This window comes from Aquarana catesbeiana, linkage group LG07 (assembly GCF_042186555.1).
Source record: "Aquarana catesbeiana isolate 2022-GZ linkage group LG07, ASM4218655v1, whole genome shotgun sequence".
Classification (NCBI taxonomy): Eukaryota; Metazoa; Chordata; class Amphibia; order Anura; family Ranidae; genus Aquarana; species Aquarana catesbeiana.
In genome coordinates this window covers 92,096,454-92,112,652 of record NC_133330.1, presented here as the reverse complement: position 1 = coordinate 92,112,652, position 16,199 = coordinate 92,096,454, and the positions used below count along the sequence as shown (strand labels likewise).

Below are 16,199 nucleotides of genomic sequence, written 5' to 3'. Positions count from 1 at the left end.
GTCCTAAAATTATCATGACCAAATGTAGTTAACCCTGTATCTGGCAAAAACAGCGTATTTATTTGCAAACGAACAATGTTTACTATGACCGATTACTGTGCCCACGAACATGAAAGTAGCCATTTTAACCACTTCAGCACCAGAAGAAATTTACCCCCTTCCTGACCAGAGCACTTTTTGCGATTCGGCACTGCGCCGCTTTACCTGACAATTGCGCGGTTGTGCGATGTGGCTCCCAAACAAGATTAACGTCCTTTTTTTCCCACAAATAGAGCTTTCTTTTGGTGGTATATGATCACCTCTGCAGTTTTTATTTTTTGCGCTATAAACAAAAAATATCGAAAAATAGCGTTTTGAAAAAAAAGCATTATTTTTTACTTTTTGCTAAAATAAATATCCCCAAAAAATATTTAAAAAAAAATTTTTTCCCCTCAGTTTAGGCCGATACGTATTCTTCTACATATTTTTGGTAAAAAAAATCGCAATAAGCGTTTATTGATTGGTTTGCGCAAAAGTTAGAGCGTCTACAAAATAGGGGATAGTTTTATGGCATTTTTATTGATTTTTTTTTTTTTTACTAGTAATGGCGGCGATCAGTGATTTTTATCATGACTGCGAGATTATAGCTGACACATCAGACATTTATGACACATTTTTGGGACCATTGTCATTTATACAGCAATCAGTGCTATACAAATGCACTGATTCCTGTGTAAATGACACTGGCAGTGAAGGGGTTAACCACTAGGGGGCAGTGTAGGGGTTAAGTATGTCCTGGGGAGTGTTCCTCACTGTGGGGGGGGCATGGCTACGTGTGACACGTCACTGATCTCTGCTCCCGATCACAGGGAGCAGAGATCAGTGACACCGTCACTAGGCAGAACGGGGAGATGCTTGTTTACATTAGCATCTCCACGTTCTTCCTCTCCAGGAGGCGATCACGGGTATCCCCGCAGCGATCGAGTCTGCGGGACCCACGACCCGACTCACGGAGCTCCCGGGCCCACGCGCACGCAATGGCACGGCGGCAAATTTAAAGGGATAAATGGGTATGCCCATTTGCCCAGCCACGCCATTCTGTCGACGTACATCGGCGTGCGCCAGTCGGGAACCGTCCAACAGTAAAGAAAAGCACATGGCGCAGCATGCAAATGATAATAAGAATAGGAACACATGACAACTACTTACTTTTTAGAAGCACTTTCTTGATCTTTCTGTACTGATCCTGCTCCCTTAATTTGAGGTCCAACCAGCGTTTCCTCAATTGCTCCTTGGATCGAGATATCCCAAATTTCTGGCACAGACTCTTAACAACTTTAGTCATGATTTTGGCCTTTCTCACATTTGGGTTTAGGTACGGTCCATACTTCCCATCATAGCCCTCTTCAATATGTCCACCATCTCTTCAAAGGACATATTTGAGGCCTTAAATCTTCTCCCTGGATCGGGACATTTCTTGCTCCGGGCTTTCCTCCTCGTTTCTGCTACTACGCACCTGCTGAGTCTCCTCCATGTTGTCTCCCACTGCGATGAAAAAGACGGGGCGGGGAATATTCTAGAAAGAACGTCAGGGGCGGGCGACGCGGGCGGAGTTTCATGCATGCGCAGTGTATATAAAGCGTAACACGCGTGCGTCTTACGTACGATCTGTGAGCGGAGGAAGGTGTAGCGGAAGCGCCGATCGTTATAACGAAGGTACAATTTTAAGTTGGTGCATCAGTGGCCTATACTGCTTATAGATTGAGGCCTATATTGGGTCAAGATTAGGAGAGTTTCGCCTGACATTAGGGTTTGTCTTGTGTTGTGTCTTGCAGAGAAAATGGATCTATTCAATGACGAGGACTTTATGCCCATATTCATTGATATGTACAGGGAGCTGCCCTGTCTGTGGCAGGAAAACCACCCCTATTATAACAATCAAACAAAGAGGAAGGCAGCGTTGGATAAATTGGTGGAATTTGTGAAGCCGGTGATCCCCACGGCAGACATCCCCTATTTGAAGGCCCTAATTGGTGGCATGAGTAGCACTTATAATAGGGAGCTCATGAAGGTCCAGGATTCCCTGAGATCAGGAGCTGCAGCAGATGACATTTATGTCCCCAGGCTGTGGTACTATGACAGACTGCATTTTCTGGCAGGCCAGACTGAACCCAAGCCAGCACTTTCCAGTCTTCTTTCCACACTCCCCCCCCCCCCCCCCCCCAGCTGAGGCTTCTGACGTACAACCTGGGCCTTCCAGGCAGCAACATGTGGAGGAGCCCAGCTTGAGCCAGGTATAGCATTCTTCAGAATATTTCTGGTTGTCAAATTAATGATGTTCAATATATGCTAATTTTGATCACTAATTTCTGATTTCACAAAGTGGTTTACATATCAATAGACAGTAGTGGCCACAAATGATTGGGACAAGAATGAAAAATGCTGGGGTCAGAATGATAGTCGTTTCTATTTATTAACATTAAATTTGCATCAATCATGAGTTGAAAATTGTGTGTGATTGATAAACCAAAAACTAAAATAATGTCCCTTTTTCATACACAGGAAAGCCTCAGCCAGGCAGTGGAAAGTGGCAGCCAGGAGGTGGCTGGGCCCAGTAGCCTGCCAGAATCGCAGGTCCCTCCCCTCCGACTTCCACCAAAAAGTGTCAGGAAGAGGAGTAACATGAATGAGGCAGAGAAAAAAGGTATTGTTGCGCTACTAAGAAATTTTCTTTTTAGGATAAATCAGCAGCCAGCATCACCAGTATAATAACCGTGTAAAAGTGAGTATAAACAAAAAATAAATGCAGCGCTAGGTGACATCTAATATATGTTCGGTGAATACAGGGATGTGTCACCTTTCATAAGTGATATGTGTACTCATCAAACAAGTGTATAGTGATATTTTAAAAATCACAATAAAATTCATAAAACAAAGTAAAGTCCACAAGTGAAAATGAAGGATCTTTGACAGCAACACTGTGTTATATATGACGAGGAGGAAATCCAATATATGTTGCTACATCTGGTGGGTAATGAATGAGGCAGCAATTGGCCTATTTCTGAAGGCTACTGCGGTCCTCAGAACCCCCCACAGCGTTCAAGAGGACTTTGCATACATTACAGCATGCAAAATGCTGGAATGGAGGAGGGCCAATGCCTCTTATGTGAGGAAGTGATGTTACAAGCCCTAAACAATGGCTTGACGGGCCAACTCAAAAGTCAAAGCCACATTTGTGAGTTGAACCATGGTCCTCCTCCTCCACCTCCTGCCACGTCTAAGGAAGACCAGAGAGTGATGGCCTGGGTTCAGTCTGGTCTGGCAAAAGATGCAGGCTGTTGTATGACCACAGTCTGGGGCCAGATATGTCATCTGTTGCTGTTCCTGATCTCTTGTAGTCCTGGACCGGATTGTGCTCACTATTATAAGGACTCCTCAGGCCACCAATTTTGACTGTAAAATTATTGATGTCTGCTCTGGGGTACAAAGGCTTTGCAAATCTCACCAGTTTCTCCAGCGTTGCCTTCCTCTTTATTTTGTTATGACTCAGAATAAATGGATATTTTGTTTCCAGAAATACTTGCCTATTTGTTTTACTTCAAAAAGGACAGTTTTTTTTTGGAGTAGGCAGGTACATTTAAAAAATACAATGTCAAATTAACAAGGGACACCAACCAACCTCATTGAGATTTACAAAGACAAGATAATAATGGTGTTGTGGAAACGTGACATACAAAAAAATGGAGATCACTATAAAAAATAAGAAAAAACAACAGGAGATCTTGACTCAAAAAAAAAAATAAAAAATGACTATAAAAATGAATTATAAACATTATTACGGAGATCTGGCTTTAAAAACCAAAAAGATTATTCAGGAGATCACGAGAAATAATAAAGAAATACATTTGTGAGAAGTCTGTGTGAATATGAGCAGCAAAACAACTTCATTCTTCTAGCATTATAAAGAAGAAGAGAGTGCGATGCATTGTAAAGATTGAAAAATTTGCAGTGTGAGGAATGTGCCATCTCCATTACAAACGGTCGTTTTACCAGACTGAGCGGCTCCGTCTCGTACTTGATTCTGATAATGCGTGTTTTTTTGCGCGTCGGAATTGCATACACACGAACGGAATTTCCGATATAAACTTTTTCTGTCGGGAAAATTGAGAACATGCTCTCAATCTTTTGCTGGTGGAAATTCGGCCAGCAAAGGTCCGATGGAATATACGCACGGTCGCAATTTCCGACCAAAAGCTCTCATCGGTCTTTTGCTGGCCGAATTTCCGATCGTGTGTACGCGGCATAACGGTATAAATGTGTGTGTATGTGTGTATATATATATATATATATATATATATATATATATACAAAGTGGGGACAGAAAGTATTCAGACCCCCTTAAATTTTTCACTCCTTGTTATATGGCAGCCATTTGCTAAAATCATTTAAGTTCATTTTTTTCTTCATTAATGTACACACCCCATATTGACAGAAAAACACAGAATTTTTGACATTTTTGCAGATTTATTAAAAAAGAAAAAACTGAAATATCGCATGGTATTTATCGCATGGTAAGTATTCAGACCCTTTGCTCAGTATTTAGTAAAAGCACCCTTTTGATCTAATACAGCCATGAGTCTTTTTGGGAAAGATGCAACAGGTTTTTCACACTTGGATTTGGGGATCCTCTGCCATTCCTCCTTGCAGATCCTCTCCAGTTCTGTCAGGTTGGATTGTAAACGTTGGTGGACAGCCATTTTTAGGTCTCTCCAGAGATGCTCAATTGGGTTTAAATCAGGGCTCTGGCTGGGCCATTCAAGAACAGTCATGGAGTTGTTGTGAAGCCACTCCTTCCTTATTTTAGCTGTGTGCTTAGGGTCATTGTCTTGTTGGAAGGTAAACCTTCGGCCCAGTCTGAGGTCCTGAGCACTCTGGAGAAGGTTTTCGTCCAGGATATCTCTGTACTTGGTTGCATTCATATTTCCCTCGATTGCAACCAGTCGTCCTGTCCCTGCAGCTGAAAAACACCCCCACAGCATGATGCTGCCACCACCATGCTTCACTGTTGGGACTGTATTGGACAGGTGATGAGCAGTGCCTGGTTTTCTCCACACATACCGCTTAGAATTAAGGCCAAAAAGTTCTATCTTGGTCTCATCAGACCAGAGAATCTTATTTCTCACCATCTTTGAGTCCTTCAGGTGTTTTTTTAGCAAACTCCATGCGGGCTTTCATGTGTCTTGCACTGAGGAGAGGCTTCCGTCAGGCCACTCTGCCATAAAGCCCCGACTGGTGGAGGGCTGCAGTGATGGTTGACTTTCTACAACTTTCTCCCATCTCCCGACTGCATCTCTGGAGCTCAGCCACAGTGGTCTTTGGGTTTTCTTTACCTCTCTCACCAAGGCTCTTCTCCCCCGATAGCTCAGTTTGGCCGGATGGCCGGTTCTAGGAAGGGTTCTGGTCGTCCCAAATGTCTTCCATTTAAGGATTATGGAGGCCACTGTGCTCTTAGGAACCTTAAGTGCAGCAGAAATTTTTTTGTAACCTTGGCCAGATCTGTGCCTTGCCACAATTCTGTCTCTGAGCTCTTCAGGCAGTTCCTTTGACCTCATGATTCTCATTTGCTCTGACATGCACTGTGAGCTGTAAGGTCTTATATAGACAGCTGTGTGGCCTTCCTAATCATGTCCAATCAGTATAATCAAACACAGCCGGACTCAAATGAAGGTGTAGAACCATCTCAGGGATGATCCAAAGAAATGGACAGCACCTGAGTTAAATATATGAGTGTCACAGCAAAGGGTCTGAATACTTAGGACCATGTGATATTTCAGTTTCTCTTTTAATAAATCTGCAAAAATGTCAACAATTCTGTGTTTTTCTGTCAATATGGGGTGCTGTGTGTACATTAATGAGGAAAAAAAATGAACTTAAATGAGTTTAGCAATTGGCTGCAATATAACAAAGAGTGAAAAATGTAAGGGGATCTGAATACTTTCCGTCCCTCATATATATATATATATATATATATATATATATATATATATATATATATATATATATATATATATATATATATATATATATATATATGAGAGACACAGGGGCTTCCCAAAAACCTGAAACAACAAAGGAAGGAGACTGGGAGGAGAAGAAAATACACTGAAGGAGAGCATACATCTGCATATATCAGCATATAAGGCACATTGGACTCACGTGCTTATGCATGGGGTCCATAGCTTCTGGTGAGTGTGAGTACAAGAGAGGAGCACAGAATTGTGTCTGCAGAGCACATAATTGATTTTTTTGGCACGAGAGATTTCACGGGTGTTACCATACTAACACAGATGAAACAAGTGTGAATGATTATCTGATATCCATTGGATTTTTTCAGCATTGGAAGGACCGTGAGAACTGCCTAATAATACTGCGGACTGTATATGTTACTACATGTACATGATATGTGCATGTTTGAAGGAGTAATAGTTTTGGATGCAGCATTTAAAATAGTATTGTGATAACACATGATTTCCTATAAGCTAGACATTATAACTTAAAGGCGTAGCGCTGTGAGTAGTGTTTTCAACAGCACACTCTAATTTGGAAGTAAATCGATTGCTTCACATGGGTCTGCACCTGTCTGCATGAAACATATTTATAGTTTGGCTATTCAGTTGTTAGGTGCTAAAGCCAACTTCAAGATTAATGTAACTCCCCCTACCACCCCTCTCTATCTGAACGATGGGTTAACAAAAAAACCTCTCAAAATCCACATTTTTACTTACCTGAAGCCTTGGCACATGATCATCTAGCAATGAGCCCTTCTCCTCACAGTTTATTTCCTGGTGAATCCTTCTTCTGGGTGTCCAGTCCACATCGGTAAGGTCCTCTTAAGATTCAGAAGAAAGTTGATGTGGACTGGGGGAGTGAAGAGTTAACATGTGACGATGGACTAGGGATCCCTGCAGGTGGAAACACTGTCAGCAAGGGACCTGGATGGGAGGACTCAGCGGAGTATAACTGACATCACCAGGTAAGGAAAAGTTAGCTGGCAGGGTGGGCTGGGAGGGAGAGATGGGAAAATTGTTTTGTGGAGTTGGGCTTTAAGATAGCCTTGATAATAGCAAACACTTTTTTGTGATCATTGGATATTTTATTTTGTTTAGTATTTATATAATATTTATAGGAAATACATTTTAACCAGTTAACGACTGCCGCCGCAGTTGTACTGCGGCAGGTTGGCTCTCCTGCGCGATTCAGGGTCATTGTATGTCGGCTCGCGCAGGCACAGTTGCGGGTGGGCTACAAGCTACGGGAGCTTGCTCACGGGTCGGGCAGACTCGATGTCCACCAGCGACCCGTGATCACCTAGTACAGAGGCAGAATGGGGATCTGCCTTTGTAAACAAGGCGGATCCCCATTCTGACAGGAGACATGACAGAGATCTACTATTCCCAGTGATCAGAAACAGTGATCTCTGTCATGTCCCAGGCAGCCCATCCCCCCAACAGTTAGAACACAACTAGGGAACACAGTTAACCCCTTGACCGCCTAGTGTTAATTCTTTTCCCTGCCAGTGTATTTTTTACATTGATCAGTGCATTTTTATAGCACTGATCAATGTAATAATGTCACTGGTCCCCAAAAAGTGTCATTTGGGGTCAGATTTGTCCGCCGCGATGTCGCAGTCACGCTAAAAATCGCAGATCACCGCCATAACCAGTAGAATCAATTTTTTTAAAAAGTCCCTAAATCTATCCCATAGTTTGTAGACGCAATAACTTTTGTGCAAACCAATCAATATATGCCTATTGCGATTTTTTTTATATATATATATATATATATATATATATATATATATATATATATATATATATATATAATAAAAAAATAAAATAAAATAAAATTGTCACTCTTTGTTCATAGCGCAAAAAGAGAGGTGATCAAATACCACCAAAAGAAAGCTCTATTTGTGGGGTACAATTGTCAGTCAAAGCAACACAGTGCTGTATTGCAAAAAATGTCCTAGTCATTAAGGGGGCAAATCCTTCCGGTTTTTAAGTGGTTATAGTAGATTTATGATTGCCCTTAGTACAATTTGGCTCACTAGATACCATTTTCTGAATTATCCGTAGATAGATTCATGACCCCACTGGGTGGCAGCATGCATCTTTTTGATTCTATAAACTAATTCCATAGCTCAATCCTCTTCTGTACTAGGGTAATTTCCAAAGTATTCTTCAGGCAATACATTTATAAGTTCACAAATTATTGTACAGGAGCTGCAAGCTTCACGTTTGTCAGATTACATTTGCTGCTGTTAAGGTGCCTATGATAACAGCTGTTATTGAAAAATATGAGTGCTGGACGGTCAATGAGCAGCATCATAAAATATACAATGAAAACATTAGAAGCCACCCTAGACAATGAGTTTGACGTTCAAAAATGTTCAGCCTGGGGTGGTGGGTAGTGTGTAGGGACCTATTTGTATAATATTTGCCCTTGACCCAATTTAAACTTCCATCACTAAGCAATTTTTATTGACATGGGCCGTCCTGAGGTGAATAAAGTGTTTATGGGGACAAAGAGTCAGAAAATAAACACATAAAAAAAAGCCTTCCTATTCCTTATGTAAAGACCTAAGGCTGAACTGCAGGAAAAGTAAATATCTTCCCTTGCAGCGGTGCTGCCCCTGCATTGCAAATTTTAACTGCTCATTTATCTCTTGGGGACAGGAAATGCACTTTTACTTACATTGTTCTCTGCTCCCACAGACTCTTCCACATTACTAGACTGGTTCCCACAGACTCTTTCTCTATGATATGGCATTTGGATTCCCTCTGACATCATCAAGCCTGATGCAGTGCCCATAGTCTTCAATGGACTTGAGGGCTCAAAGGGAAAGTCCCCTGCTGGAGCATAGGAGGGCACTGGCTGCTAGGGATGTGGAGGATGGGATGGGTAAAGCTGCTTTTTATAAAAAAACAGTTAACCCTTGAAGTTCAGGGACACGCCACTGATACTCAACCATTTGTAGCGACACCCAAGAAAATGTGCTCTTATTTTTAATATACTCTCAAAAAATTGGTCACCGAACTATAATGATACATTGTGTGCTACACAAATTATGAGTGGCCAAATTGCAGTAAGAGGGGCTTAAACAGGTATGCTTAAGCAGCGATACAGGTATGCTTAAGCAGCGATACTTCCATAAGAGCTGCAGGAATACTGTCCAGGTATTCCCCACTAGCTTCTCCCCGCAGCCAGGCACACGGGCTCATTCACACGTTCATTCAGTGATCAATCTAGAGGTGTTGTTATTGTTTTATTTTTTAAGAAAATGCATAGGGTTAAGGGAATTGAGTGGAATACTCCAAAAACAGGAACTATGTACAACTTGAGGACTTAGGCAATTCATTTTGGACAAGCTATATTAAAGACTGTGCTTGTAGCAAACAGTACATTTCAGCTTTAAGGTAACAGTAGTAGTAGTTAACTGCAAACTCATTTCTTTGAGCCATAAGAGCAGAATCCCTTTAAATAGAAGATTAGACAGACTTTCTCTCCAGGACACCAGCTGGTGTCACCTTTAACTACAGCTGACTCCAGCACCAGAGGGGTGGCAAAAACACAAATGTCCCCAAGATCTCTCCGATGATACCAGACTAGATCTTCAGAGGACAGCCCCTCCCTCAATCAGCTTTCTTTCTAGCTCCAGGGTCTCAGCATCCCAGATCCTTAGGTCGTACACCTGAGGCCTCACGACAGCAGACATATAGAAGCATTGCCTGGAAGGAAGGACTAATCTTCTCCAGTAAAAGACCCAGAGCTCAGTGTGCTCACAGAATATATACAGTCTCCCAGCATACCTTCAGAGCCTGCCTCCCTGGGATTTGCCAGGCCAATGTTGATGGAGCTTTGGCTCCTTTGCTGCAGACTGAGATCTGGGTCTTTATATGGAGAGAATTCAAGCTGCCATCTGAATAGCTCTATGCCTTTCATCCAGAAACTTCTCAAGCTTTCTGGATGCAAAGCGAGCTATCAGACTGACAGAAGCTGAGCACGCTGAGCAGACCTACTAACAGAATGTAGCTGCACTGATTATAGTGAGCAAACAATGCTTTTCCCTAACAAATAATCACAACCACACTGGCTACAGGGTGGCAACTAAATGTACCTATCAAAACACATACTATTTCAATCTATCTAATCCTAGCACCTATCTAGGAGGATGCTACATGCAAAAAAGTTTTGGCTCATGCTGTGATTTAAATACTTTGATCTGTTTGGGAAAAGTATGAGTGTATTACTTCTTCTGGGCCTCGTTTCTGAGGCGAAATCTATGTGTTTTGTTAGAAATTGGCATATACATATTTTGGACAAGGACTCTTCAGTATCAACACTGGTGACAAGGGTGAACTCTCTAGTGAGGTCAGTGGCCAGGACTTATTATTTCTATCTGGTTGGAGTTGGACAATATGTAGAAGATGAGGTTTCTTGTGAGAAAAAGTATTCATTCTTGAAGTGTTAAATACTGTACAAGCCAGTAAAGATCTTAATGAGAACTGGATGTTCATCATAGGCAGCAATGCCAGTGTTGTCGTGGAGTAGAATGGTGAATATAGGAACTAATTTACCATTTCATAGTTTGTATTTTATTGTACTAATATAGATATGTGATGACCAGTCTAGTCTTCTTTCTGGTTGTGGTATGTTCACATTCACATCATGTTTTCTTACATATCTGTCCTTCATTAAGAAACTATACAGTTTTTTAACATGGAAATAATATAGAGGTAACCTACATGCAGATATGAGTGAACTTTGAAACTGGCTGTGCTGCTGATTCCTAAACAAGCTAACCAGGCAACTCAAATAAAAATGCTAATTAGCTGTGATCAGTTTCATTGTCTCCTCTCATTATAATTTCTCAGCGGAGATGAGTGAACTGTTCTCTGCCAGACAGAATACTAGAGCAATCCAGGTCAAATGCGGATCCATCAGCCTGATTTTGTCATGTGTACTCATCTGCTTTGCTACACAGAAATATCAAAACGAAGCTTCTGGACTGTTTAGTAGTGTCTGCTATGCTTATATGAATAGCTTACTTTCCATTGACCAATTCTTATGCACCTTTGCCTGTCTTTGATAGTCCTTAAATATTAGAAGAATATAGAGAAAATAGCAGAATATAGAATATAGATTATTAACAGATGTAAAAGAAAATCTAGCTCTGAAAGACCAGTTGATGACCCATGACCCTTATCTTCAACTCAGGGATTAAACTGGCCACACACCTTCTGAAAATCGGTATTTGCATTTGATATTTAGGGGGCTGTAATTGCACATACAAGGAGAAGTAGGTAGTTAATGCTAATATGTGTCAGCAGAGGGTGCCTGTTAAGGTTCAATTTAGTAGTAACTGCTGCAATAAATACACTTGAAGTTCTTAGGTTTGTAGAGGTTACGTGTTCTATAACCTTATGTCTTTTGAAAAAGTAAAAACTCAAAACTAATAGAGATGAATCGCAAAATGTTAACATGGAGATTTCAAAATCCCATTGGACTCTGTGGATCTCATTGAAATGTCGAAAATATGAATTATTCTGGTGTGGGCGCTTCGTAAATTGATCCTAATAATAAACAGTGTCTTTTGGTAAAGTTGAAAGAAAGCCATAAACAATTAAAGCTCTGTTTTTGAGGAGCAAGTCCCTGACAAGGGAACTATTTTATTTTTTGATTAGAACCGCACAGGGTATAATTTTCGAACAGTAGGCAACCCTCCAAACCCTTTCCGTGACCTGTATCTTGTAAAAAAATCTACCTTTTGGAAAGTTCATTTGTTATCAAGCAGAAAATTTGATTATTTTTTGGCTGATTAGTCTAGTAGCAGAAGACCAGAAACCAACATAATGTTCTATAGACTATTCCAGTCTACTATAGACTTTTTCAAATACCTCTTGGCTGATCATTCTCAGAGGAAGAATCAGTTAGCCAGCATGAATTTTTCTGGCTGGTCTTTATCGTTCTTCTGATATAAGACTGTCAAATGAGGCAGTGAATATACAAGGCAAGAACATGAACACTTGGCTGTCAAGTATGCTCATTTCAGCGATTATCATTCTATAGAATGAAAGCCTGACCACTGCCTTACGCCGATGTAACCCTAACAGTTATCCCAGTCTGTAAACAGTGTTTATTGAAGTTGGAAAACCTCCATAAAGAATATGGTCTTTACCCAATACTGCCGTAAATATCCAATAATATTGTGGAATTGCCATAGTTAAAGGAAAGTAACATTCAAGCGAATGAACAAAGGATCTAGCAGAAGATAGGTAAAATGATGTCCAGTTTACGTAAGGAACCAGTAGATGCTACCAAAAGCCCTAGATACGTTCACCTAACCAGGCACCTTCTGATCTGACAAAGGACATCAGACATTGGCATTTCCTGACCAATATCTAACTCTCAACCAAGATAAGGCTAGTTCTGGAGGTTTGTTTAGACCAGGGGTCCCCAAACTGTTCAGTATGAGGGCCAAATTGTTTATTTTTCAGATATTGAAAAAAATCTGAAGAAATAAAATTGAAATGTTCTCCAAGAATAAACTTCCTATCAAAAGCCCCATCACATCAGAAGTTCCCCCTTCACATCAGAAGCCTCCCCATCATTTCAGAGCCCCACTTACATATCAAACTTCCCCTTACATCAAGGTCCCTCTTAGAGTTTCCCCATATGTAAGGGTCCCCACCAGATTTCCCCCTCACATCAGAGACCCCATCAGAAGCGGAGATCAACTGACCTGAATCATCAGTCTGTGCACTGAATCTGAGTATGCTGACCTTTTATTGTGCCAGATGTGGCCCACGGGCCATAGTTTGAATACCCTTGGCTTAGAGTATAAATATAACAGTCAGGCAAAATGATTTTCCATATTTAGCAACATAACTGTTTAAAATAATAAGCTTATGGTTTTATTCAACTGCCATGTTATGTCTATGTTCAATCTTTCATTCCACCAAAGCTATCTCTTTAGTTTAGAGTGGAGTTACAAATGCACGTATGCAATGTGTGCCTGTAGATATTAGGATATTTACCAAGTATAAGAGTCTGTGGGAAGAGAATGAGGAAATGTACCCAAGCGTGAGATGGAACTGACATCCTGCAATGTGGGGATCCTGTCAAAAAAAAAAAGGTTATTCAAAAACGTAATTTGAAATATTACGTAGGAAAGAGATTAACACAGTTTATCATTTAGCTGTTCAGATGCAGCACACAAATACTTCCTTGCAAGTCATCTCAGTCTCTACCTTTCTATAATACATCTCACATTTCTCGGTCTGACTCAGATCAATGGCTGTTAAGTGCTATACATCCTAACCAACCTTTATCCTTCCCATAAGAGTGACTTCAGTGATCAGACAAATCATGTTCCTGTTGAGTCTTTTGGTTAACCTCTTATCTTATTCATCTGTTTTCATAATCTTTTATCACATTACACACCTCACTTTTTTCCCTTCCCACTACATGTATCACAAAAATGTCCCCGCTACCCATAATTCAGGGTGCACATATCATTTACTCGTAGCACTAATTTCAAGCTTGTGATATGTGAGTAATATTTAGTTCCTCTAGCACTCCCTTGGAGAATTTTTTTGGTTCCTTTAACATCTTAATCTCCTTTCTCTCCATTTTTTAAGGATGGATCGGGAAACAAGGTGCAAACTTCAGCACCAAACATTAAAATAAACCTTTTATATACTAATAATTCTATGACTGGGTTTTAGTAGGGTTCCTAGTTCATTACCAAGCATGAGACCTATTAGTGACATCTAACTTAAAGTGGCTAAAAAGCATGTGTGGTACATTTCATGCATATTTAACATATTTTATCCCTGTGAAGATCTTGCAAGGACAAAAAAAAAACCCTGCACTAATCGTGTCCTGTTGTGGGCTGACAACACAACATTCTTGTAGACTGAATGGTGTCAGCCCTGCCCAGTTGTCTTTTTTAAATTCATCAAACTATGTAATTTCTCTACAACATAGAGATTTATGTAAATATTTATCTAAATGTATCTAAAAATTCTGTAGTCAAAGATAAGAACTAGGGAACCCAAGACAACTCTGAATTTCTATAATGATCAACAGGTACTATTTTGCACCTATTGAGCGGATAAAACAATACACTTTCAATGGTGTATTTACCAGACGAAAAGGTTGCAAATAAGAGAAGTTCATTGTTAGGGTTTACACACACTTTATTGCTCTAATACATAATTTTTCTGGATTCCTTGTGGATGCTAACATGTAGTGCTCAATCCTGGCATATGGGCATCCAAGGATTTCAAGAGGCAGTGAGTGGACTAGCTGCCCATTGATCAGTGAAGAGCACACCATTTAAAATTTGTGCTTCGTAATCCCTATATGTAATGGATCTGGAATGATATGATGAATTGGAGCCCCACAAATGTTGATCTAATTGAACCTGCAATGCCAATATTGGAGACAAACTCTATAAATCTTGCAAAGTATGAATTTTCTATTTCGGAATCCCAAGATTAAAGCCATTTTTGGAAAGGTTAAAACTTTGTCAAGTATGTATTGTTGTCTCTGATTCTGTTGGGATGATTTTCCATTACTTTTTATTCTTATGACTCCAGGACAAGAAATAGGGAAATCGGGGTCATTGGGACAGGATAAAAAGCCAAACTCTTCACTACCCCTCTAAAAAAGTGTATTGTTACTATGTCTGTTCCCACTGGACATATTTCCAATCAATTCCTGTGTCATGGATTTACTGTAACAAAGACTGAAAGTGAGGGGAAATCAGTTTAACGAGGATACAGGCAGTAATAATAGATGGCAAAAATTATAACACTTCCCCACTCCATCCAAAACTAAGAAAACGCTTTTAGCTAGGGTTGAGCTTTAACAGTACTGCCACAGATGTCCATACAATGCAGCATCACAGCTACCATAGTGGATGCTAATGAATTTTATTTATCCCTCTTTTCCAAGTGCTAAAAGCAGTTTTTTAAAGACTATAGTGAGCTGTCTAGGGGCCAAGAAATTTCAGCTGGTGCACATGAATTATCCATGTCAATGGCTGATCAAGGCTCAGTCAGCAAACAAAGAGATGTTTTTGCCTTTTTTCATTTAAAGTACTCCTAAATAGAATTTTTAAAAGTTCACATTTTTTTAATCAAATAATAGGAAAACAGCAAAAGTGCAGCAGAGGTAAGGACTTACCACTTCATTCCACTGATGTTGCCAGTTCAGAACAATGCCAGGATTTCAGCTGCCGTTGTTCTCCACTCCTCAAGAGAGCCCAAGGCTGGGAAACAAAAAGTTGAGCTTTGATTTTGTACAAGAGCGCCCCCTGGTCTAACCTCTTTACTTCTTTCCACAGTTTCTAGCCAAGCTTGGACAGACATTCATTCTGGGTCACATGGACATTTTCAAAATCGCCCAAAAAAACAGTAAGATGGATACATGGTAATTATCCATTGTGCTGGTGTCTTTTTTATTTTATTTTTTAACAAGAGGCATTTTGTAACAATTTTTTAATGATATACAAATTTAACACTGCACCTCAACCTAAATAGCGTCTATGTCTCTTGATCTAATTTTCTCTGTTATATACAATACCTGTTTCACAACCAGTTCACATCTGAGTCCTCCTCGCTCTGATATGCCTGGCTGCTTTGTGGTGTCTATTACGGTATCTGTCACAAATCAATTTATTTCAGCTTTTCCCTTGCTATTCAGCGTAGACTTTCTGTGCCTGTAATTCTGTAAGTTCTCAGAAGTCATGGTTAGTTTCCTTACCAGTTCCCGCACAGCTGGTGACGTTGTCTTTTGTTGTCCAGTGCTCTCTATGTGTCTGTCCCCTTATTTGGGGACCTCAGTCATAAATGTCACAGTTAAACCTAGCTCACTATCACAGGAAACTGTGGGGAGGAGGAGCACCACATGTGTGTATTTTGGGGAGCTGTGGCCAAAAATACTAACACTGTCACTTGTAGCTCTGCTAAAAAAAATATATATATATATATATATATATATAAAATGCTTCACCGAAGCAACATATATTACAGAGATAAATATATTTATGATTAGAAAATAAAATAATCTGTTAATGGTTAAAAACATATTAGAATCAGTATGTGTTTAAAAAAAAAAAATTCCTTTGATGTGAACACAGAGCACCATGAAGC

General features: G+C 40.2%; 1 protein-coding gene across 3 annotated transcripts in view; it reads right to left on the bottom strand.

Annotated features, from left to right (window-relative positions):
• Positions 1-15,926, bottom strand: part of IL2RB (interleukin 2 receptor subunit beta) — an 83,397-nt gene extending 67,471 nt beyond the window's left edge. For 2 of the 3 annotated variants that reach the window (XM_073592480.1, XM_073592483.1), the window contains exons 1-3: positions 15,811-15,926; positions 15,232-15,316; positions 13,077-13,157 (exon numbers count right to left, since the gene is read on the bottom strand). In XM_073592480.1, the coding sequence (XP_073448581.1) occupies positions 13,077-13,140 (64 nt within the window). In that variant the 5' untranslated portion in view covers positions 13,141-13,157; positions 15,232-15,316; positions 15,811-15,926. The other variant, XM_073592482.1, reaches the window with a different exon arrangement.
• Between the last annotated feature and the right edge of the window lie 273 nt (positions 15,927-16,199).